General features: G+C 34.2%; 1 protein-coding gene across 1 annotated transcript; it reads left to right on the plus strand.

Moving 5' to 3' along the window:
• Positions 1-2642: 2642 nt before the first annotated feature.
• On the plus strand, positions 2643-25884 carry LOC133204753 (E3 ubiquitin-protein ligase TRIM45-like). The gene is made up of 2 exons (XM_061340495.1): positions 2643-3468; positions 25763-25884. Exons 1-2 carry the CDS (start codon positions 2643-2645, stop codon positions 25882-25884), a joined length of 948 nt encoding a protein of 315 aa, XP_061196479.1.
• The last annotated feature ends 376 nt before the right edge of the window (positions 25885-26260 follow it).

The raw sequence follows: 26260 nt of genomic DNA on the forward strand, positions 1-26260 counted from the left end.
ATTACCTCTGAAAATGGATTAATAAATAGGCTTGCTAACATGAAAAAACACGCGAGGAAGAGGGAAGTTAACAAACAATTGAAACCGTTGCCATAGAAATAGCAGAAACAGCCATTTCATTACGCTGTGAAATGAAAGAATGTAGAATTTCTTGAAAAGAAAATATTGGAAAAGTTTCCGATAGCCATATATGCAAACAATACACAATGTCCTCTAGTGTAACGAAGAAACATTATACACATGTAGTCTAATATCGATATAGCATTTATTATTCCCCCACAAAAAATTATGTCTTGTCATTGTCACGAAATCATGTAAGCTATAGGAATGTGTACTTGTATTTGTCAATACATGTATGAAGAAAGAGTGAAACATACAGATTTTTAGATATCTAAACAAGAAAAATATAAACAATGATATGATATCATTGGACACCTAATTCATATTTTATCCCCTAGCAACGGCTTTGCAAGAGAAATGACAAAAAGGCTTCGAATCGTGCATTTGTGCGTCCATACCGTGAACTTGAAACAGAATGTATTATTTTAAATACATTGTATCTTTTATTTTCATTACAGTGATGATGCTAGGTGGCAATTAACATCTAATTTTGGGTCCAAAGGTCAATGTCAAAGACAGTGATGTTTCAACAATGTCTTACCTTATATATGGGGGTTATGTGTTGCTTTTGGAGTAAGCCTAATTATAAAGGTCAAAGATTAAGGTCAATGGTTGTAAGATATTTTTTTTTCATCATGAACTTGAACATAGCCATAGTATAATAATAACACAAGGTATTGTGTGGGGTACTCCCTCCCCAGCTTCACAGTCATTTACACCTTCAAATAATATACACTGGCAAATTGTTTATTACCATTCTCTTCTACGATAATTGATCTTTAAAACCGTATATAACATGCTTGTCTTTATTTTGTCTCCGTAAACAGCATCAAAACTCTGCTCGTCGACTGGAAAATTCGTCTCACACCATGAAGTGGCATTTGGCTGAATATGGCTGAATATGTTCTTGAATTTTGATTGGCTAAAAATCTGTTCCTAAAATTACATCTGAAAATATCTTAATGTTTTTGTTTTTGTTCCTCTACAATCGGAAGGAGGCTCGTTACTCTCACATTTTCTTTCATTACAGCAACACTTATTATGTAGATTTCAAAATCAAAATTCTACAGTATGTATCCAAATGATGATTATTTATTTTAAGTTTTTTATCAACTGAATTGCAAAAATCTCAATATCAAGTGAGGGATATCTTCTTCAGACATGAAAAGAGAGAGAAAGAGAGAAGAAAAGACTTCAAAATATTCAATAATATACCGGTATCTTTTATAATTTCTCTCTCCAAAAAACAACCAATGTGTTTTTTTCTTCTTGAGAAGTGTATGAATAGTATGGAAAGTCAGTTATAGATGCAAATAGACAAGAATGTTTATCAAAGTTATCAATGAATAGAATGCAAAAAATTGAACTAAAAGTGTTATAGCAAAAGGAAAATTCCAATTTAAAAGAAAATGGTATAAAAAGTCAACTTGCAAGAGTTATTTTTCCTACCCCCCCCCCCCCTCGAAACTAAAATGCAGAATAAGTTAAAATTTTTAAAATACCGGTATCTTTTTATTAAAAACACAAAACAAAACAAACAAACAAACACTGTTATCAGAAAACCAACACTTAATCGCTGTTAATCCATTTTCACATTTTTTCCATCCCGGGATTAAAATGATATTCATATGTAACACAGCTTATTAGAAAAAAAGATCTTAAGTTTGAGTCGCTTAATGATACCGATTTTACTTTCATTTTTTTGCAATTTCAAGAGTTACCATTCTTTTCCAAGGAAGCACAATGATTTAATTTGTGTTTAGCCATCCAGAAATGAAATCAAGTAACGTAAAATGAAACACGCATATCAGGTAGCAGTGCATTGTTTAGTAAAATTCCCTGTTTGAACTAATTTAAACCAACGACGAAAAAGGTAAGTAGATTTAATTATCATTTAAAGTAGATTTATTATTTTAAAAATATTCAATGTTATCTTAATATCAAAATTTGACAAATTTTCTACCTTCGTGTTGCAACTGGTTACTAGGTTACCATAAACAAACGTCTGACATACAACAAGGTATAGAACTCCGAAAACAGGTAACATAAAACGCATTCACCAACTACATGTACGTTGTACTTGTATAATAACAATCCAAAGATTGCACATTATGAAATTTCCCCCCACAGTATACATGTAGATACACATTTGAAGTTTAACAAAACTGAAAACAATACAGTATATACATTTACACCCAATTTCTGATATTTTCAGTTTTAAATAACTCATTTATTATAAAACATTTATCGTGGAAAATGGAATTGAAAGGAAAACCATGAATCAGATTTTGAAAGAAAACCATTTTTTTGTCCTAGAATGTGTAAAAATTCCACTATTTCAAATTAAAGAAGTTATCCGTCATCATCATTTTAAAACATCAAGACACATTGTACATTATAAATGATTTGCTAAACTTGTTGAAAGCTTTTCAAGTCTGTACATTTTCAAATGAGTTGTAATTGCCTGTATTGTATTGTTGCAAACATGTAAATCACACCGAGTAATTTCTTGTAGCAGAACTATGGATTCTGGGTTTGCACAGCATTTTATTGAGTGCACGACCTGTGACTCAAATGCTCAGTTTCACTGTAACACCTGTCAGTTTAACCTCTGTCAAGACTGTAGAGACCGGCACCAGCAAAGAAAAGAAACCAGCAATCACGATGTAGTCCCATACATTCAGAGGAAGGAAAGAGCTGCATGTGAGCGCTGTAAATTTCATCCAGACAAAATATATGAAGCCTGCTGTAAGCCTTGTGAGATGCCCGTATGTATGAAGTGCGTGCAAGAAGTTCATAATGGCCACAAACTGACTAATATTGAAGGTGTATTCAAAGCCAAAATGAACGAATTGATGTTTCTTGTTCGTCATTTAAGAGATGAAAGCCTCACAGAAAGTACAACATTAGCAACACAAATCGAACAAAATAAAAAGAAATGTAAACGTGAGATAGCTAAAATACGATCTGATTTGCGATCCACAGCACAAGAAATCAAAAATCTCGTTGATGTCATATTACAAGAGAAAAATCAAAATTTGACCGACATTGAAGCATCCCTTATGTTAGAGCTACAAAGTCAAGAGAAGAAAATGCAGAATTTCATTTCTGAAATAAAGATATTTCTGAAGGAACACGAGGCCAAAGGTCCAATCTCTTCTTCGGTCGAATTCATCTTAACACACAATGAAAGAGTTGATGCCATAAAAAGAATGACCGATGTTCCAGAATTGCCAGAAGTATCACCTCCAAGACATCAGCAGAAAACTTTGGAACGGAATGACGTCGAAAAGTTATTTGGGAATATAACTGAGCAAAGCCTAAAGTTTAATATTAAAAGACACACAGGTGAGAAATTATAATATTACACTTTCATGTTAAATACTAAAATCCTATTGGTTTAGATGCATTTAATAATTCGTTTTGTTATACTTTTAAAAACTGTATCCTTTATAAATCTGAACTAAAAAAGGATGTGTTTGTGAAACACTGATGCCCCTGTATGGCAACTTATGGCAAAGGTTAAACATTCTCAAATATGTTGGTACCCAAAGTAAGGTCTTGTCCCGAGAAATATGCATGTGAAATATGAAAGTCCTAGCAGCAACCATTGAATAAATATGGAATAGGTTAAAAATTTTCAAAAGTAAGTCAAACGTCAAGGTCAAATGGTCAAAATAAATGTTATTAAAAAAAAGTTATTAGCAATGTTAAAGTTTTTGCGGATAAACAGACAAACAGACAGACAGCTAGACAGACGGACGGACAGGGCAAAAACTATATACCCCCGAATCTTCGATACGGGGACATAAAGAGTCTAACATTTCCAATGTTTTACTGAGCGGTCAAAAAATATCAATGTTTGACTGCAGAGTGAGATATTGGACATGTCGTTGAGATATTGCACCGCTACCTCACACTTTGGGCGGGATTAATCTTCGTTGGTGTTTGACAGTGACGGAATTGACTGAGATTAACCGCAGTGCGGATAAAGGAAATTTACTTCATGCAAGCCAGCATAAGAGACATGTATGTTAATAAAATAAAAGGTATAACAAAACATTTGTAGACTGTGTTCTGTGGCAAAATGCGTTTTGTCGATCCTCGAAACAAACTATCTGCCTTCGGCCTAACGGCTCCAGGCATACAGTTTGGTTCTTAGGTCAGACAAAACGCATGCTGCTCTTGAACTCCATCAATGAATGTATCATATTAGTACAAATATCATTTCTGCTTGAACTTTCAGTAAGGCGTGACAATCTCAGCTCTCTCAAATGGTGACCTAGATTCTCATTGGTTAAGGAATTCATAACATTAGCAACTTTAGATTGTTGTTAACAAACAATGGGATGACATAAGCAATACCTCTTTACTGTAAGAAACGATGTAATTGGATCCTTGCGTCACTCGTTGACGTCTGAACCATTTTTATTCCATGTGTATTTCACCCGTGAATGAAAAGCTGTGTAAATTTCAGTATTGATGAGCTAATCTGGCAACCAATGAGAATCTAGGTCATTATTTGAGAGACGCTAATTATGCATAGCCGAGAATTTTACGCCTTACTGAAAGTTCAAACAGATATGATTTTTGTACTATACTTTCATGTAAATTTTAAATATGATTCGTCGAGAAACATTTGTTAAAAATAATACTGTTACTCTCTGAAAGATGAAACCACGCCTTCCAACATGATAGAAACTTCGCCTTGGAAATAGTCCTGGCCTTGGGGAACTGGAATCTTGCTAACTTCCTCAATGATATATTATATCATGTATTATACCGAAACAAAAGTAAAATTTAAAGGATTTCGGATAACAAAAAATAGCTTTTAAAGCAGGGATTAGTTCACTTGACTAAGACATGGGGATAAGTCCCCATTCACAAATTATACCAATACAAAGTAAACTCTAGAGGATTACGGATAGTCTGGAAATAGTTTTTGAAGCAGGGATTAGCCCACCTGTCATGCACGGGATTGGTCCATTCACAGTGATTTCTAGAGGATTATTCACATCTGACGATCTTCTTTTACATAGCAAAAACCCAGTAAAGGTATAATAATCCAGAATAAAATTGACTACACAGAATGTAAACAATAGTATTGATCCAATAGTTTTCTCTCGAGGTATCAATTTCAACTGTTACCCTCAAAAACATGCAATATTTATATAAAATGTATACCTATATGAAAGAAGCGAATATTTCACTAAGCTTGCACATACACACACCCTTGGTATAAAGTTTCAGAGATGAAGGTTAGTATCAAAATGCGAGGCTTGAAACAATTATATATACTTAGTAGGTGTATTTGTTTATATTACTGGTTACATGCAATTCTAAATATTTGTAACTTTTGTGTTTTTTCTGATCAAAGTAAATTTCAATAATCGAATTATTCAAACAACATTTTAGGTACAAAGCAGAAAAACCTAACTGGATATCGTGAAAGTGGGCCTTCTGCTGCAAATGTTCGTCAAGAAAGAACTGGACAGGTATTTATATTAATATATCTATTAAAGATACGTGAACATGTAAATATTATCAATATACATGTAGATAGCAAAACAAAACATACACGATTTTAAAAAAAAAATTAATCCGTAAAATAAACTGGTTATCATCAGATAAAAAATCATGTTATATTTACACGTGATTATGTTATATACTCATTTTATGGTAATGTATTGGGGATTTAAAATTATTTCTCAATTCAGACTGAGCTACTTGCCAAAAGGTGCCCCCGTATGGCAACTTAAAGTAAAGGTTAAACTTTCTCAAACGCAAAACAAATATGTTGGTACCCAAAGTAAGGTCTTGTCTCGAGGAATATACCTGTGAAATATGAAAGCCCTAGCAGTAACTATTGAATAGATATGGAAAAAGTTAAAGTTTTTTCAAAAGTATGTCAAACATCAAGGTCAAGATCAAATGGTCAAAATAAATGGTGCCCAAGGAAAAGCCCTCTCGCAAGAAATACATATGTGAAATATGAAAACCGTAACACTAATTGTTTAAAAGTTATATGCCAAGGTTAAAGTTTTTCAAAAGTAGGTCAAACTCCAAGGACAAGGTCAATGGATTACGATTGTTGGTATCCAAAGAAAGGTCTTGTTACAAGGAATAGACATGTTAAATATGAAAGCCCTAGCACCAACTGTTCAAAAGTTCTGTCCAAGATCAAAGTTTTCCAAAAGTAAGTCAAACTCCAAGGTTAATGTCAAAGGGTCAAGGTTGTTGGTATTACATATGTGAAGTATGAAAGCCCTAGCAACAACCGTTCAAAAGTTATGGCGAAGGTTAAAGTTTTCCAAAAGTAGGTAAAACTCCAAGATCAAGGTCAAAGGGTCAAAGTTGTTGGTATCCAAAGAAAGGTGTTGTCACAAGGGTTTAAATATGTGAGGTAGGAGAGCCCTAGCACCAACCATTCAAAAAGTATGGCAAAGGTTAAAGTTTTTACAAAAGTAGGTCAAACTTCAAGGTCAAGGTCAAAGGGTCAAAGTTGTTGGTATCCAAAGAAAGGTGTTTTCACAAGCATTACATATGTGAAGTATGAAAGCCCTAGCACTAACCGTTCAAAAGTTGTGGTCAAGGTTAAAGTTTTACAGAAGTAGGTGAAACTCAAAGGTCAAAGTTGTTGGTATCTAAAGGAAGGTCTTGTCACAAGGATTGCACATGTAAAGTATGAAAGCCGTAGCACCACCTGTTCAAAAGTTTTGGCCAAGGTTAAAGTTTTTTCAAAAGTAGGTCAATCTCCTAGGTCAAGTTCAAAAGGTCAAAGATGTTAGTATCCAAAGAATGGTCATGTCACAAGGATTTTTGCGGATAAACAGACAGACGGACAGGGCAAAAACTGTATACCCCACCGGGGACTTAAAAAGTCTTTGAATCGGGGTAATAAGGTAATGTTTCAATCTAACTCGTCTCACTACGGCTCAAACATAGGACGTGAACATAGGTAGTGAAAGTTCCTTCGCCAGGGACTAAAAGTGAAAGTCACGGGTTTTCGGATGAATCCTTAAAAACTGAGGGCCCATGTCGTGGTAGGCTTTGGCACGATACGGAATCGTCACTGCTCAATGGCCATGAGTGCCGAGTATAGGTCTAAATTTGACACCGGTATATGATGACGTCTCTATATGAGTGAAAAATTCTCGGATGGGACATAAAACAACATACATGTACAATCAATCAACGGCTCTATCAGTTTCCCTAGTCAGTATCTTGACTGCTGGCTCAGCTATTTGTTTATTACTAAGTTTCACTTTATCTAAAAACTTTCCTAAAATGTATAAACTTGATACAGAAGAAAAGGCTTGTTCAGATACGTCTAACCCCTGTCTCACCTTTTCTTCAGCAGCGTACTTGACCACGACTCGTCTACTGGCTACTGTGTCACTGCACTAAACAGACATTGCCTTTATACTTTTTCTGCCCCGTATCGAAGATTCGGGGATATATAGTTTTTGCTCTGACCGTCCGTCTGTGTATCCAGCTGTCTGTTTCACACTTTGTCTATTTGTCCGCAAAAACTATAACATTGCCCATAACGTTTGATTGGTTGGAGCTATGGCTTTCATATTTTACACGTGTATTTCTTGTGACAAGACCTTTCTTTTGGTACCATCATATTTGACCTTTTGACCTTGGAGTTTGACCCAGTTTTGCAAAATTTACCCAACTTTAACCTTTGCCATAACTTTTGAACGGTCGGTGCTAGGGCTTTCTTACTTCACATGTGTATTCCTTGTGACAAGACCTTCCTTCGGATACCAACAATTTTGACCCTTTGACATTGACCTAGGAGTTTGACCTACTTTTGAAAACCTTATAGCATTGGACATAACTTTTGAACGGTTGGTGCTAGGGCTTTCATACTTCTCATATGTAATCCTTTTGACATGACCTTCCTTTGGATACTAACAACTTTGACCCTTTGCAATTGACCTTGGAGTTTATCATACTTTTGGAAAACTATAGCATTGGCCATAACTGTTGCACAGTTGATGCTAGGGCTTTTATATTTCACATGTGTATTCCTTGTGAGAAGGCCTTTCTTTGGGCACCATTAATTTTGACCATTTGACTTTGACCTTGATGTTTGACTTTTGTTTGAAAAAAAATTAACCCCCTTTTCCATATTTATTCAATGGTTGCGTTCAGGGCTTTCATATTTCACAAGTATATTCCTCGAGACAAGAACTTACCAATACATTTGATTTTCATTTGAGAAAGTTAAACCTTCGCTATAAGTTGCAATACGGGGCATCAGTGTTTCACAAACACATTTTGTCTGATTAGCATATTTAATTGTTAAAAGCTACATATAGATACATGTATGATCTTCTTTCAAATAGAATTATCTCTGATTGCCACGTATTATTATTTTTTGCCTAATGACAGACAAACGTTGGCAAATTAAAGTGTGCTCCATACTTTTTATCACTGTTAGCTAGCATAGTGATGTTTAAGCGTTTCCTCATTTCTGTCCTGTTTTTGTTAATGTGTTTTACTAGTTTAAGTTCTACTTTTGCTAGTAGAAGATGGAGATCTCCGCGGATACATCAACTGCTCTTTTTACTCTCACATCCTGTAATTATCTGCTGAATCGTTTTAAAATGCAAATAGCCTGTTCTAGTGTCTGATGAGTCCCCTGTAGCCAGATGACAAGGCTTGCGTGGAAAAAATGGTTTCTCAAATAGTTAGGGTGTTGTTGGCATATAAGTTTGCAAACATTTCTCTATTCGTTCATTGTACCAAGGCATTGCTTTCCCCTGATTTCTTCATAGCTGGTGTTATTTTTCCTACCTTGACATTTAAATCTCCCATCAGGTTGGTCACATCCTAGGGGCTGTGCTTTCTGATCACTTCTGAGTCTTACAAAAAATTTCAGTTGGAGCTTAGAAATCGTTTCTCAGCCCTCACAGAAGAACAAAATGTGGATGAAATACCGGTTTTAGCCATGATTGAAGAGAGCTGATACCTGAGCAAGCAAACTATTTTGTTTGTATGTGAAACATCAATTGAAAACAGAAATTAGCGGAAACACCATGACTGGAACTCTTTAGAGACACTTGTGAAAATAAGAGAAAGAAAGAAATTTAAAGAGGCCTTAAACAACAGTAATACAAGAGCATTAAAATTTTGTAAACAAGGTAGGCACAGAATCATCAGAAGCAACCGGCTAGAACAGCATTAAATTCCCTGAATGATAACAACCATCTTCTCAGCTAAGACGTACAGTATAGGAAGTGACTGTTCCTTCATCAAAATCCCGCCATTAGAAGTGAAAGTCAGTGGTTTTTCGGATATGAAAGATCCTGTGTCATGGTAGGGGTCGGCACGATAAAGGACCCTCACTGTTTGATGGCCCTAAGTGCTGAATATAGGTCTAAATTTGAAACCCTTCGCCGGTAATTGTTGATGTCTCATGTGAATTAAAAATTCTTGCAAATGACCTTAAACAATAAGCAATCAATCCACTCCCTAGAAAACATAAGAGAGGGACTTGATTAGTGTTGTCAAATCGGACGATTTTTAGACACCTGTTACTCGCTTACTTGTTCGACCGAGTACCCGGTTACTCGGATGGTTTTTTTCTTTGGACCTCTAAACACCCTTTGCTCGTGGTAAATATTCAATAATAACTATAATATATGTAAGGTCATTACAGTTTCCATATTTATCATTCATAAAACACAAACCCTTAAATGCGCTTTATTTGCACACTTCATCTATGTATTTATAATTACAAAAGCTTCTAAATAAATTTATTTTCCAATATCCCCTAACAGTTGGCTGTTTTTGCAGGGTGTCCTTTATATATTGCTGTTTTCAGAATGTGTATGTCAATTCTATTTCAAGTATTAATTTTACACCTATCGGATTTAAATTAAAAAAAAATACTTTGGAATATATGCTTTTGATGGTCGTGGCGGAATCTTCTTTAATCCTGTTCTGCGGACTAGCACAGTTTAACAAGGTATAATTATAATTAACCCGGGTCTTAGAAATTTGTATACCCTTTGGCAATCGAAGCTATTAATTGATGAACTGTGAAAACTAAGTGTAATCAAAACAAATCGATCGTATTTGTGAAACTCTAGATCAAATTTAACTGTAAATAACGGTAACACGAGTAAAAAATATTTCATTTAGGAATAATATACTTTTTATTCTACTTTCGTCTAATGTAACCGAGTAGCGATTTTACTAACCGATATTCGCGACGATTAACCGGTTAACTGGGTACTTGTTGACAACACTAAACTTGACTGTTAAAGATACGGGGGGGGGGGGAACTTCTTGGAAGAACAAATGCTGAGGTGGGTAGAGAATTTCAATTAAGTGCGAAACCAACAAGCACCAGAAGATGATGCAATTATAGCACCTGCAGAATATCTTCTACATATAAATTTTAAGCATCCTTTACTAACAGAAATCAAGGTAACAATATCATTCTTGAAAACAACAAGGCTATAGTACAGCATCCTTCAAAGCAGACACTGTGGCCAACTTGCTGTATGACCTCTTTGGAAAGATTTAGGAAAAAGTGAAGTACCATCAGACTGGAAGGAGGGCCAACTTGAAAAAATAACAAAAAAATAAGGAAATCTAAGTATTTTTGACAAATATGGGTACTTTAAAAGCACATATTTTCGCGGGGTCAAATTTTCAAGGTTTGAGGAAAAAAATTGCTTCGTGGGGATTTTGTTTCGTGGTTGGCGAAGTGTCTAGTAGTTATTTATATGAAATTTTACATTTTGTGATTGACATAAATTTATGGGTCTCTTCATACCTCGAAAACAACGAAAACTAAACCCCCACAAAAAATTGTGATTTCACAGTATAATGCTTCTACATGTATCTGTTTCAGGAGAGTTATAAACCGAGTTATATTACCTCAACTAAGAGCAGCAGTGGATGACAACAAAGCATGGTTTAGACATAGTCATTTAGTCATTTGGTTCATGTAGATTTGAGACAGAGAATCAAGAAACTGCCAGTTGGTACATCTGTAGAAAAATGTGAATTGCAGTTTAAAACCAAGTCATTAAAACTCAAAAAAAAATTACCATGTGTTAAAGAAAAAAATTATGGTAGATAGTCTCTTCAAATCTAAGAGTCATGCAGTAACCATATTAAAGGTGATCAAGATTACACAGTTTTTTTTTCCATTATATAAAGCTTTGTAACATTTTTAAAAAATGTTTTCAACAGCAATGACATAAATATGCATTTATATCATACTACAAAAATGTAGACTTACATGTTACAATGCATCACATAGCAGATAGTGTAAATCCATTCATCCCTTGGGAGTACTGAGTGGATATTCAGTTAAAGATTAATGACTTCAATGTGGGAAGCTGTTATTCTCTGAATAAGCAGGTGTTATCTATATCTCGTGGGGACTGGGCAGAAGAATTAAGAATTAAAGATATGGTCTCAAACTCTCTTAATTGCAATTGATAGACTGTCAAATTAAAATACATAGTTACTGGATGACCAGCCTTTTATTTTCAAAATTAATTTGGTATAAAGTAATCAAGGCTAATTTGATATTGTAAAATATGATACACTGTACATGTAATCTTATTTTTTTTATATATCTCAACAAACAAATTGCAGAAAAACATGTCTCGCAATGATGACAAATAGTTGAAATTAATTTTTTTCCGATGAATAATAAAAAAAAAGTTGAATCCAAAGCTCAAGTCTATAACTTGAAATTAAGTTGGACTTAAAACTTTTTAGTTTCAAATAAAAATTCAAAATTTCAAGGAAACTGAATAAAATATACCTGTACCTACAATTTTTTAAAATAAATTCCTTCCTGAATTTCTTTCCAGAATAAGATATGGCTTTTAGAATTGGTATAATGTTATGAAATTGTAATCAAAGGCAATATATGTAATGCTGATATGCCAATATAATATTTATTAAGGACCACCGGAAAATTACTGAACAATGACAGGCGACTGAGAGTACTTTTAAAAGATGGCAAAAATGAACGATTGTGATTGAAAGATAGATTATAAAGACAACCAAATGTATCTGCCATTTAATGATTAAATCGTTCCTTTATCGTTACTGAATCGTTGCCTTTCAATTTAAACTGAGAGGTCTCATTTTTTCCTGTATATATGAAAAAAACATCGTCTCAATGACACCAAGGTCAAGATAAACCATAAACCATGTAAGCATCCTAGGGTAGTTCCGATTCATTGGATCACATCAGTACCCTGGTGCTTTGTAGGACTTAAATAGGGATTCAAAATTGACACGAGAATGTACTGTGAAATCACCAATTTTCGTGGGGGATTAATTTTCGTTCTTTTCTTGGTATAAAGAGACGACTCAACACTATTTCAATCACGAAATAAAATCCTAACAAACGAATCTTTTTTCCATCAAACCAACTGAACATTTAACCCCACGAAAATATTTCAAAGCTGATGTACATTTCTTCATTGTAAGGCATTTTCACTCCTTCAGCTGGTGGAAGGTCTTCCTTCCACCTGGTAACTTGCTAACGAAATTCATTTCTGTTTGTTTTTAGCTCCGAATAATGGATAACATAGGTAATGGACTATATAAAAGGAAGGAAACACCATATAGACCTTTTTCTTCGGGACAGGTATAATTGAATTTCAGCTTTTAAGCTCACTATGTCTGTAAATACAAAAAAATGTTTGTTTTTTTCATTTTGTATAGGAATTAAGATTTGTTCTGATAAAGGGTCATATTTGAAAGGGGGGGGGGGGGGAGTGGTGACATGTTTAAAATTCATCCATGGAACCACAAAGTCAGACAATACTACACATGTGAAGGTTTCATTTAAATGATAGTTAAGATAAGGTTTTCTTGGCTTCAGAGGATATGATTGGGACTTAACAGGGGATCAACTTTTTACAAAAGGATATAAATCTTCTCAACAACAAAGGGGTCCTGAGTCGACATATTTATTATGCAATAAATATCTCAAGAATTGCAGATTTAAAGCTGATCACGACTCGTAAATATCAGTTTTCCTATCCAAATATCAGCACACGGGTTTATAAACTCTTAGCTTTCGTTACGCCTGAATGCTTTCGCTGGTCGCTGTAGTACATGCATATTACGTTGCCCCTTTTTTTATACATTTTATTTCTTGTGTTTATTTCACTTCGAAATAAATTAACCTGTGCAACTGATATCGTATATTGAAAACTTTATTCCTGGCGTGGAAGAAGCATACAGAAGTAATTTTTGTTGCTTCCAAATATACCACAATGGCGTCTGTCCATACAGGTGGAATCTGTAAAGTAACTATACTGAACCTTGAACAAGGCTGAGAGTTATGTAGGGCTGGAGGAACACAGACTGTACGAGAGATATTTGGCGGACATAGATAACGCTCTTCCTTTTACGAATCGTGGTCAGCTTTAAGTTTTTATGAAATCATGGGCACGACTGGTAAGTTGGAGCCAAAAGAGGATCAAAGTTTAACGTGGGAAAAACATACAAATCTCACACAGGGCCGGTCGTGATCGGGAGGTCCCGGACTTGAATCTTTTTCCCGGTGCCGTGTCAGACCTAGGGAGATAGGAATTGACTGTTCCTTCGCCAAGCGACCCGGCACTAAAAGTGAAAGTCATGGGTTTTTCGAATGATACCCTATAAACTGAGGTTTCGTGTCACGATAGGCGTTCGCAAGATAAAGATCCCTAACTGCTACGGTACTTCACCCTAAACCGGTGACGTATCTATACGAGTTAAGAAATTCCTAAATGTGATGTTTAAAAAAAACATACAATCAATCAATCAATTATTTTTTACAATAGCAGGACCATAATTAGGCAGCATCTGGTAGTGGAATTTCAAGTCTGCCAGATACATGGCAACGGGGGTATTGTTAGCAACTATAAATCGAAGATTTACAAAGATAAGAACTTGATAAAATAAGATCTTTCAGTTGATTGAACAGTCGTTAAATAATCACTGAAAAGTCAGAGAAGAATAACTGAACAAAGTTTTTCAGTGACGTTTCTGCTGACTGTTATACCCTTTCGGGGCGTTTCAGTTATGTTTCATTTGTTTAGTATTCACCTTTATTAGAAATTTTCTCTTTTCCATGTATCATGGGCCTCCGGGAAATTAGTTTTTACGCAATAAACTACTTTTTGCCAAAAAAAAAAAATGAAATAAAACAAAATTATGTAACTATTCGATCCCTTGCTCAACCGCTTTTTAGTCAGGTATAATTTTGTTCTTTTTTATTTCAATCTTGGGCGCATGAGTATTTCGACATGGCGACTTCTTGATTTTTTTTTTATAAAAGTGATACATTGACGGTTCAAATAATAATCGAATGAGAATTTTCGAATCACCTGTGATCTGTCAAGATCTGTATACTTGTATATACATGTAATACCGTACGTATATGTTGTAAACTTTCCCCGAGTACCATGAAATGTAATGCCGAGCAAAACGAGGGACCTAATCGAATGGCGAAGGTAAAGTTTATCAACATACTTGATGCATGTTTTACATGAGAAATTAAACTTCTTGTGTTTCTTTTTCATCACAATTCTTGTTTGTTTCTTGTTATTTTAATCAAGATAATTATAATCAAATACTGACTGGTGCAATTTTGTGATATTTATACACTCATGGGTATATTTACCTGCCTGCAACAAGTCATGTGACGCCCACAGTGAGTAGTTTTCAAACATAATTGACATTTCCGAATATTCAAAATTACTTCATCTTTGTGTGAAGATAGTCATGTCTTTTCTAATAGATTTAAGTCGGGAACTTAGCAGTCTTTTAGTGATTTTGAAAAAATGGTTTCCTGTTGTTTCCAATTGCTCCAGAAAAGCAAATAATTCAACCGAAAATGCTTAAAAATTATGCTTGTAAATATTTAGGTTTCTCGGCTTATAAGTGACAAGAAAGTTTACGTTCTACATGAACAATATTGGATTGTCACTTTGTATTTGAAATTTGTAACAAATTATGATTTAACTTCTCGCTATGTGTTTTTAAAATCGAATACAAGGTGGTGAGTAAACTTCCTATTTTCTGTACTATTGGGTGGAATAATATTCTGGTTGAAGTATCAGTGACACAGCGTAAAATCCTAAATAAAGCCAGTTTTTGAATAATGTTTGTTTGCCCTCTCCCGACTCGGGATGAGAAAATGCTGAATTTTTAAAATTTATCTCCCAGAATGCATAAAAAACAATTGCTTCCTGGAGGTTAAAAAAGTTTTGAGTCGGGCCATTTTAGCCAGTCTGTCAGGAAAGCACAAACAAACAATTTTTAAATATGACCCAATCAATAAATTTAACCTTGCTTCAATTTCTTTTTTAATATTGGCCAAAGTAGTTGAATAAGTTGGAAAGGGAGAGAAAAATAGAAATCCTTTTTTCACTAATTTTGTAAATTCTAGTGACTCTTTAATAAAAACACTTTTTCATTCATTCATTTTATCAATTTATTTGGTCACCTGAGTCACTCGGAGTCACCTATTTCTGTTTCCTTCTGTTGTCGCGCATTGTGCGTCGTCTGTTAACACTTGAACATTTTCAGTCTCACGGAATTGCATTGAAAAAATGTACATAGTTATGAAATAGTTAATTGGGTAACTTAAGTACCACTGAAATGTCACTTTTATCTTCTTGAATGACCACTGAAAGATTGCTGAACAAATTATTGAAACGCGACTGAAAGGGCTTCTACAAGAAAACAAAAATAGGTCCGCTGAATCGTGACTGAATTGAAGAGACACGTACTGAAATATATCTGCAATTCAGTGAAAAAATTACAAATTGGTTACTAAATTTCGCCTTTCATTCCTAACTGAAAAGTTTCATTTCTTTCTGTGTATAAAAAATCTTTTTAGAAATCTTATCTTCACTCAGGAACACCAGGAACATGATAAGTAATGCTATAATGTAACTTGTCAAAAGACGTGCAGATTCATGTTTGTTCACATTTTGCCTTATTCTCTTTAGAGAAGTGGACAGGCTTTCGCCTACATCAACTTCTCTTCGCAAGCCTTCATGTTTTGATTCTGGAAAACGTGTAAATTTCGAACCGGTGACGGCCTACAATTCAACCGACATTTCGTCTAAATACGTCTGAGTGTACATTTAATTTTGCATCTGCGCACGTACATGCATAATGCTTGTGTAGTGAATCAAAGTTTAACTTGAATATTTACGAAACGAACAAAAAATGATAGTACCAAGGACAAGACATCATCACCATATCAATAAGCAAACTAAGCAAACATTTTCAAGTTATGAGATTAATTTTTTTTTCTCAATTTATAGATTAAGGGATTAATGTGTGGCCAATATTTGTATAATGTATCAGTTTTAGGAATATTATTCTGAAGAACAGGAAGACATGTCAGTCATATGTATATGGAAGCAACCCCTATTGTGTACATTTAATGAGGTCACACTAATTCATGAGAATTACATGTATAAATAAAATAATCTTATAAAATTCTGCTTTTGTAATATTTCTGCTTTAAACTTAATTTCTTTAACTTTTAAAGCTGAAATACACTTCTTTTGGTAATGCAATTTCGCACCTTCACATTATTGGAAGGTCAGCTCTCTCCACATTTTAACTTGCTAATTATATAAGCAATGAAATTCATTTCTATTCGTCTTTTAGGACAGAAGGATGGATAGCGTAAGTTATGGACAATTTGGAAGGAATGAAGAAACTTATAGATCTATATCTTCCATGCAGGTATAATAGAATAAGCTTTTTAACTCACTTTATCTAAACGTTCAAAAGAGTGTTTTTCCTTCATTTTTGTATGGGAATTCAGCTTTAGATAAAGTATCATACACTGTTTGAAGGAAGCGGAAGAATATTAAGTGTTAATGAAAATTTGTGACTTTTTTTTTTAATCTTCTGGATAAAGAGAGAAAATACAATGCTTCAGCAAAATCATAAATGAGAGTATACTTTAGACAAATATTATTTCCTTTTGAATTTAATATTATAATTTTTGTTTCTGGGGAAAAAGAAAGATGCAACCTGAATTATTTTATTTTATTTTTAGAAATTCGTTTCAGTGAGAAATGTATACACAATTTCGTTATTGGATGTCAATTTTAAAATCACGCTTTTTACTTGTATCCTCAACATAACCTTTCGTCTGAAAATATTTAAACTCATAGTTTTGCAAAATTATTCATTTAAAATAAATAGGTTCTATACAGGAACCTAATTACACAAAAAACTGATATGGTTGTAACACTCCATTGCACATGACATCTTTGAAATTGATATCAAATTTCATAATACACCTCCTACATGTATTAAGTAAAGGACTTGCCTGGTATATTTATGCAACGATACGTGAAATACCGGTATTTCAAGTAATACACTTCTTACTTGAATACTACTACAGACTAGATTATTTTTATTTTTTTTCTATGTTGGAAAGGGGGAGCAGGGCAGGGATGATTTATAATGATCAAATCCGAGAAAAATCTTCATCTTAAAAAAATCTATAAATTCAGCAAACATTTTAAAATACAATTTCAATCTAAAAACCTAATTTGACTTCAAGAATATATTATACAAATTCAATTTTTCAAAGCAACTACTACTTACAGAAATTCAATGGAAGCCAATCATATACAGAAAAATGCAGGAAAAATTTAATATTCACAACTGATTATCTATTCATTCGTCAATTTAAATATGAAATCAGTTTCTAAGAATATTTATAACCAATAAAGCAAATAAATCATTTTAAATCATTGTATATTATATTCCAGTAATAAGAGAATTTTTCTTTTTACATAAATATTTCGGATTTCCTAAGTTTCGGCATGAGCATCACTAAAGAGACATAATTTGTCGAAATGCGCATCTGGTGCATCAAAATTGGTACCGTATATGATTTACATGTTGAATAGCAACTGAAAAATAAATGAAATGACACTTTAAGCGTATCTGCCATTCAGGGACTGAATCGTTACTGAATGATCACTGAATGGTCACTGAATGACGCCGTACTTTAAACTAACTTTAATTCTCTTATTACTGGAATACTGAAACTAACTTTAATTTCTGTTATTTATCTTCAAAAGAATCTTTCAGGGACACCAGGACCATAATAAATCATGCAAATACTGTAACTATCAAAAGGTATTGCAGATAAATGTTGGCCTCTGCGATACACGTATTGGAGTTTAATAGGGTTCAAAATTTAATACAGTTGTATGTAAATAAAAACGAAACCAAAAAAAATCGTTTGATTATAGTAAGAAGGACGTAAGATATCACATTAATGAGCAGAGATTTTCAATTTTGTAAATTTATCTCTTTTTTTTTCAAATTATTGTTCTTGGAATTATGGTCGGGCTTATATTTATTAATGCATATTAAATTATATTTTTCTGAAGAATAGGAAGACCATGCCAGTAATATGTATACGAGGCATTCCCTGTTGTGAAGATTCATTTAAGTCAAAATAGTTCATAAATAAGAGGGGAGAAAATCTTATAAAATTCTACTTTTGTAATATTTGTGCTTAAGCTTGAGCTTCATAAACTTTCTTACATTCTTCTTTGTAATGCTTTTTCACTCTTCTAGCGAAGTTGTAGTCATTTGTACACCTGTTAACTTGCTTATGCAATTTTATTCGTTTTTAGACCCAAAGAATGGATAACGTAGGTTATGGACAATTCGGAAGAAAGGAAGCGTACTTTCCCAGACAGGTAGAATAAATAGTATCTTTTTAGCTTACAGATATGTACTTTCAAAAGAGTTTTTTTAAGGAATTTCATTTTTGTTCAGATAAAGGGTTATCACTATTTGAAAGGTATAATTCAAGAAAATATATACCATTATCACCTGCATACGGAGTTTATATCTCTCAGTTGATTCGATACGCAAGAGCATGATCTAAGTTTGAACAATTTCTAAAACGGGGTAAGTTATTGATAAACAAGTTGATGAAACAAGAATATCAACAGTCGTTTAAAGTCAGCATTTCGTAAGTTCTATTGTCGATGCAATGACCTTGTTAGCAAATACAATCTATCGACAAGTCAAATGCTGACTGACATTTTTCATACTACATGTAATTGTTAAGCCTTTATTTGCACACTGATTATCTATGGATTTTCCCGATATTTCACGATTATGACAAGGACCACACAGAGGATGTGACCGGTCGACAGGGGATGCTCACTCCTCCTTGGCACCAAATCCCACCTCTAATGTCTTAGAGGTCCGTATTTGCTCTGCTCCTGATTTGTATTGTTTAAATGGATTTTTGAGTTTGAATACTGTTCGTTATCTCCATATATTTCATGGTGAAAATTTGTGGTATGTTTAAAAATTTTCAAAGAACCAGTAAGCCAGAAAATACATATCTAAAATGTATGTGAAAGCTTCTTTAAAACAATTACTTCATATTTCTTAAACTCATGACTCAAGAGGACGTCGTCTTGATAGTTGAATTAGGTTTAATATACAAAGGAATGAATAGGGGGAAAAAGAAATTTTCTTCTCAAACAGTAGGGCTACAATTCGTTAAATTGATATGTAAGCAATCCCATGATTTGCAGACTCAGTATTTTCTTTCAAATCATGTCCCCAACAGTTAGACTGTGCATGGTACCAAAATAGGGAATCAGAGTTCTACGTGGGAGTGCATCAGAGAAAAATATCTTTTCATGAACAGCAGGGCCATGATTAGTCATCTTGATTTCCAAGCATCCGCAGGCAGTGGTTTCTAGTTTCTTTAACAATATTCAACATAGAATATTTTATTACATTTTCAACAGTGAAATACTGTAATTTATTAATTGAATGAAATGTATATTTTGTCATGATCACTGTGTGAAAGAAAACAAAGTGATATTCTGTCAAAGTGTAAAAGAATATCAAATGCGGCAAAACTGTCAATTTTACTTCCTTCACGAAGAGTGTTGTAAAAATACTCCTGGCCTGTTATGAGGTAGAAAGAATAAATAAACAATTCTGGCAAAGACTAAAAATGCCAAAGGTTTTTGCAATATTACAATTCCTTAGCTATGACGTCTCAACCGCTTAACTATGACCTCATTACAGAGGCAAATAGTAAAATTTAAGAAAATGTAATTAACAGACAATTCAATATTTTGTAGTTGAATACGGAATTTATTTCGCTCTTTTAACTCGTGAAACAGGAATTTTTTTTTTCCAAATTTTTACGCGTGAAAAAAATATATATTTGATATATGAAAAAATCCTGTTCCACTCGTGGAATAAATTCCAAATCAAACTACAAAACATTGAATATCCTCTAATTACTTTTTTTAAATATCACGGTAAATTGACTTACTCTGGTAATTTATGCAATAAAAGTTAAATTGGAACGATTCGATTCCATGCCCTACCGCTTAGATTGATTGATTGTATGTTGTTTCACGTCTCATTCGAGAATTTTTCACTCACATAGAGCCGGTGAAGGACTTCAAATTAAGACCTATACACTCAGTGCCATTGAGCAGTGAGGGGCTAAACGATTCTTTTGTACTAACTTTTTTTTTTATCAAATAAATACTTAAGAATCAATTTATACACCAATAATTATAAATGGTTTACGGCTCTTGTTTAGTAAGACAGTTTTATCAACGCAAGAGAAAGACAATCTGAAAGAGAATAATTTTAGAGGAACAGCCGTTGACGGGAATGCTAGACGTACATTATTTAATATGTTGGTTGTCTTCCCCGTAAATCTACGCAATATCTAGTCGCATGTCTGATTTTTAGCATTTTTTGAATCTGTATTAAATATCAAATATTTCTTCACTTAAATTGAAGTTAGTAGCGGCATTTCTATGTATGCTCGATTTAGCTACCGTATGCTAAATAAATAAGTTAAAGATGATAGACCATAATTAAATGATGTTAATTGAAAACAAATCATTTAAGTTATCCAAAAAATAAGGGACCACAATACTTTAGAAGAGCTGTATACCAAGTGATTGCTCACGGTAATTACTGTATACACACATGCACTACCAGCTACAAGCGATAACGGGTATTAACTAGTGTGAATGACGCTAATTACCGTATAAACATGAACAATGCATATCTAAGTTACATTTTTGAAATAAGTTGTTGATAAAGCTAATATGTATAGTGCATATATGACAGTAATGGTTATTGAGCATAATCCAAAATGGACCGATGGCTCAGAGAAAAGGAAAGAAAATTTTGGATGCACAGCAAGGCCGTAACTACCATTGACGCAAGTGACGTAAATGCCTCACTAAAATTTTAGAGTTTTCTGAAAAATGACAAAGTTTTACTTTGAACTGTAATTAATTATGTGTGTCCTTGTACTAGATTAATTCTTTCAACATGTGTTTCATTTTCTGTAAATCGATCATTTCACTAGGTGCTTCATTACAGCTTAGAACGCATGTAAAAAGAAAATTCAAAGCGTGAAACTTTCAAAGATTAAGTCTTTAATTTGCTAAAAAGCCAGGTTTCGGGACCCCCACCCCTCCCCTCGAGAATTTCAGCAGGATATTTACCCTAGACCCGCTTGGGACTCGGGTGCCCCTAGATCCCTTGCCTCACTAAAAATTTGCGCCTTGTTACGGCCTTGTACAAGCTGAATTAAGTCATCCCGCCCTGATGGTATTAACAAACTCAATGATTCACCAGAATGAATATGAGTTAGGCCAAAATGTTCGGTAATCACAATCAAAACTAATCTCTCCACATGGTTGTTACTACCCAAGAAAGTATTACTTATTCATATTATTTTTAATTATACTTTTTCTAGATTATCTTCTTCGATTTACTGTTTTAACAATGCTATTATTCTTCTAAAGTTTTAAATTAATATTTCAAAATTTAAGGATGCTCTCAAATTGTAAATTATTAGTCTTCTTATAATTCTGTTCTACTTATACAATTTCCTTCATTATTATTTCATTTTAGTATCTTTAATCATATTGTAATAGTACTAAGCGCGAGTGCCTAGTCCTAAGGTTGCAAATAGTCAAAATCATATTAGGTAATTCGGTTGTATATGTAAATCACACATTCCCACAGTAGACCAGATTGACTGGAAGTGTCTCGCAGTTGTTCGGATTCATTTCATATTTATTAGTTTTCAACATCAAAATTTAAAATGAAAAAGTATAAATAAATAGGGTTTAGTAGCGTAGTTGTAGTGCTAGATAGATGTTTTTGTTTTCATTTATTTTGTATTTTTTTAAAATGACTTTTTAACCTTTTCGATGTCCTGAGGAAGGGACAGGGCTCCCGAAAATTTGATGATTTTTATTGTTCATGTCGTTGGTCATTTTTAGGGCTTTATATAAAATATACATTTCATGCGTGACCTTGTATCTATTTAGTTGTTGCGACACTTCGGACATACGTGTCGTTTTTTTAGTGCTCTCTCTCTCTCTTTCTATATATATATATATATATACAAGGGGTGATCAAAAAGTTCGCGAACTATCTCTCTATCTATATAACTACAATTCAGATCAGAATGAAATTTGGCATAGTTACATGTATATACATGTAGTCATAAACATGATCAATCTGATTAAAATCAGATCCTTTGATTCGCTCACATAGATCGCTACACAAGGAACTGAAGAAACTCCATTTAGGGTCATCTTCTTGTGACCTCTCTAGTAAAAATATTCATTAAAATTTTGACCAATCAGAGAGATCGTACTTAAGCGACATTCGGAAAAATGAATGCAAAACAAAGAGCTTAAAAAACAAGGCAGAGCAAGTACTAAATATATTTCTGTACAGAAAAGACTGTGGTCGTTCTTTTGACAGGCTACGGAAACCAGGTCACGATTTTCCGTTCGTGTATCATCGGGGCTTTTACTTCTGTAACTAAATTCCAAGATACTTCTAAATACTTGGAAGCAAACGTTTGATTCAATAATTGAAAGGTCACCAGGAGATGACCCTGAATGGGTTTTTTTCAGATCCTTGTGTAGCGATCTAAGTGAGCGGTTCAAAGGATCTGATTTTAATCAGATTGAAAGATGATCTGTAAACAGAATGTGTTACGTAATATTTTTCTTCATATTTATGACGTCACAATGTGAAAATGACGTCAATATGCAGATAACTTGTGATAAAAATTGTTGACTCAGTCGTACGCGAGCGAGGAACTACGCTGGCGGCCGTCACTTTACGCTACCGTTATGTGTGTAACCCATATATACAGCATTTTCACTGAAAACTCACTGATACCTTACACCTAAAAGTAAAAGTGTACAGTGTCATTGCAAAATTCCATATACACTCTACATTAGCGTTATGTGTGTAAAATGTCAGGAAAAGTTTCATGTACATTCTACATCTAAAGGTGGTATCAAGTATCAAAGCAGAACAAGCGTTTCTTAGTGCTGCCCCCTCTTCGTTTCATACCGTACCTTTGAGCATCTAATACTCATTTCCCAGTAGGTATAACTTTGTTTAGAATACTACTCAGGAATTTCACCTACAAAAAATATACTGTGAGACATTATCATTCTCTGTATATAAAAGATATATTTAAAAAATCATGTTCAATACGAAATACAATTATGATATTTTCTCCGTTTTGGGGTACTCAATAATCATGTTAATTACCAAGGAACCTTGTCAGCATTTCCCCACATCTATGTAAACTTCAAGAGGCTCCTTGTGGGGACAACGCTAAAAAGCTGGTTCTGTTTGATACTTGATACCACCTTTAGATGTAGAGTGTACATGAAACTTTTCCTGACACTTTACACACATAACGCTGGTGTTGAGTGCACATGGAATTTTGCAATGACACTGTACATTTTATACACTTTTACTTTTAAGTGTAAGATATCAGTGAGTTTTCAGTGAAAATGTTGTACATGTTACACACATAACGTTAGTGTAAATTGACGGCCGCTATCAGCCATTGTAGTTCCTCGCCCACGTACGACTGAGTCAACTATTTTTTATCACAAGTCATTTGCATAATGACGTCATTTTCACATTGTGACGTCATAAATATACAGTATTCAAGCTCAAAAGTCCACCAAACAATACAAATCAGGAGCAGAGCAAACACGGACCTCTAAAACATCAGAGGTGGGATCAGGTACCATGGAGGAGTGAGCATCCCCTGCCGACCTGTCACACCCGCCGTGTGCTCCTTGTCATGATCGGGAAATAACGGAAAAATCCGTCGACAATTCAGTGTGTAAATAATGGCCTAACAATTAGTATGGAACGCGTCAGTCGGCATCTGCGTTAATGATAAATTGTATCTGCTGACAAGGTCATTGTATCGACCATAGAACTTTCGAAATGACGACTTTAAACGAGACTGCTGATATTCTTGTTGATCAGCTTGTTTGTCAATAACTTACCCCGTTTTAGAAATTGTTCATACGTAGAGCATGCTCTGGCGTATCGAATCAACTGAGAGATATAAGCCCCGTATGCAGGTGATGAAGGTATATTACTGCATAAGTAAGGGAAGTTGACGATTGAAAAGTTAAAGTCATCACGTTTATCATAAAGCTTGGTTGTTAGATAACCATTAACGTCTTTTTCTAGTAAAATATCCAAATAAGCAGATGTGTCAGACTCTGTGGTATCTTTTATTTCAAGCTCACCTTGATATATCGTACATGTATCGACATAAGAATGGAAATAACCATTGTTAATTGACAATACGTCGTCGACATGTCGAGTTAAAGGCCTCAGCAAGTGTTTTCTTCTTTTCACGTAAAACATTTTGAACAAATTCTGGTTCATATGAATACAAAAATAGGTCTGCTAATAATGGAGTGCAATTGGTACCCATGGGAATTCTAAAAAAAAAAAAAAAAAAAAAATGTAGTTTGTATCGACCGAATGAAATCGCTATATTTGTATTATATATGTTTTTATGTTATTGATTTTGGTAAGATTCTGTGATTTCAAATTTTCCAAAAGTTCCTTGGAATTTTTAAGCATCCACATCTGATTTACACCACTTCTCAAATAACTTGTTGCACAGCACTCCTGAAGTTTATCCTTCACTACTGTTAATATTTTAGTGAGGAGTAAAGGAAGAGGCTTGATAGAACATTTTCTGGAACCCGCTATGTATCTTTGTTTGTAAGAATTTTTATGATTTTCAGTTTAGGTATTTAAATTAACGTCTGTTTTGTAAGTGTTCAATATCGCATCATTCCAATGACCCTACCAAGCGTTATGATATGCTTATTGAGGCTAATACATACTAAATTATTAATTAATAATTTCAATTTTGCGTGAAAATAAACACATCTTTCCTAGCTGTCATTACCTATTATTAATTTGCCTTTGAGAGGTTGACCAGACGACATTTTTTGTTTTCAACGATATTAAACAACCGTCACGGTAGCTCAGTCGGTAGAGCATTCTCAGATTAAAAAAAAAAGAGGGCTCTCTTCGTGGTTCGGAAGGTCCTGTGTTCGAATCACGGTCTCGACTGACCTATGGGTGGGTATTTGATATATTTTGATATTTAGTCTCTATGTTATAAAAAAGAGGGGTCAAATGCTGGTTCGGGTCTCAAGGGGTGATACTTATGCCACTAGGTCTCACCACTTAAAACCTTGAGTTAATGCCCACCGTCTCTAAATAGGTTCTGCCAGCAAGTCACATGCCACATCTCCTCGTGGTGACCCTGGAAATGCCTTATTAGCTAAGTGGCAGTGGCAAAAGGCGAGTGTCCGGCGCCTTGAAATAACTGGAACCCGTGGCTAAGGGAAGGATACCCTGACAGAAAACCACTCGCCCTCCGAGTCCAGGGGGTTGAGCTTAGGGCTAACAACCCTAACTCATAAAAAAGTATTGTTACGGAAACAGTAACGAGGAATATCTCTATACCTGTGAATGAGAGCCTCTCTGGGACCTGCACTGGAACCAGTATGACTGTAGGTAGTGAAAGCCATTGGGAAACTACCAACACGAATAGGGAGGCCCTTAACACGGCCAAGACTAAGATCAAAATAGGATTCTGGAATGTACGTACTATGTATGCAATCGGTAAATTAGCACAAGTAACAGCCGAGATGAGAAGATACAACCTGCACATGCTGGGAGTCAGTGAAAGCAGATGGACTGATTCTGGGAAAATACG

This window comes from Saccostrea echinata, unplaced genomic scaffold (genome assembly GCF_033153115.1).
Source record: "Saccostrea echinata isolate AGI-Se365-2 ecotype Australia unplaced genomic scaffold, CSIRO_AGI_Sech_v1 ptg000054l, whole genome shotgun sequence".
NCBI classification, from domain to species: domain Eukaryota; kingdom Metazoa; phylum Mollusca; class Bivalvia; order Ostreida; family Ostreidae; genus Saccostrea; species Saccostrea echinata.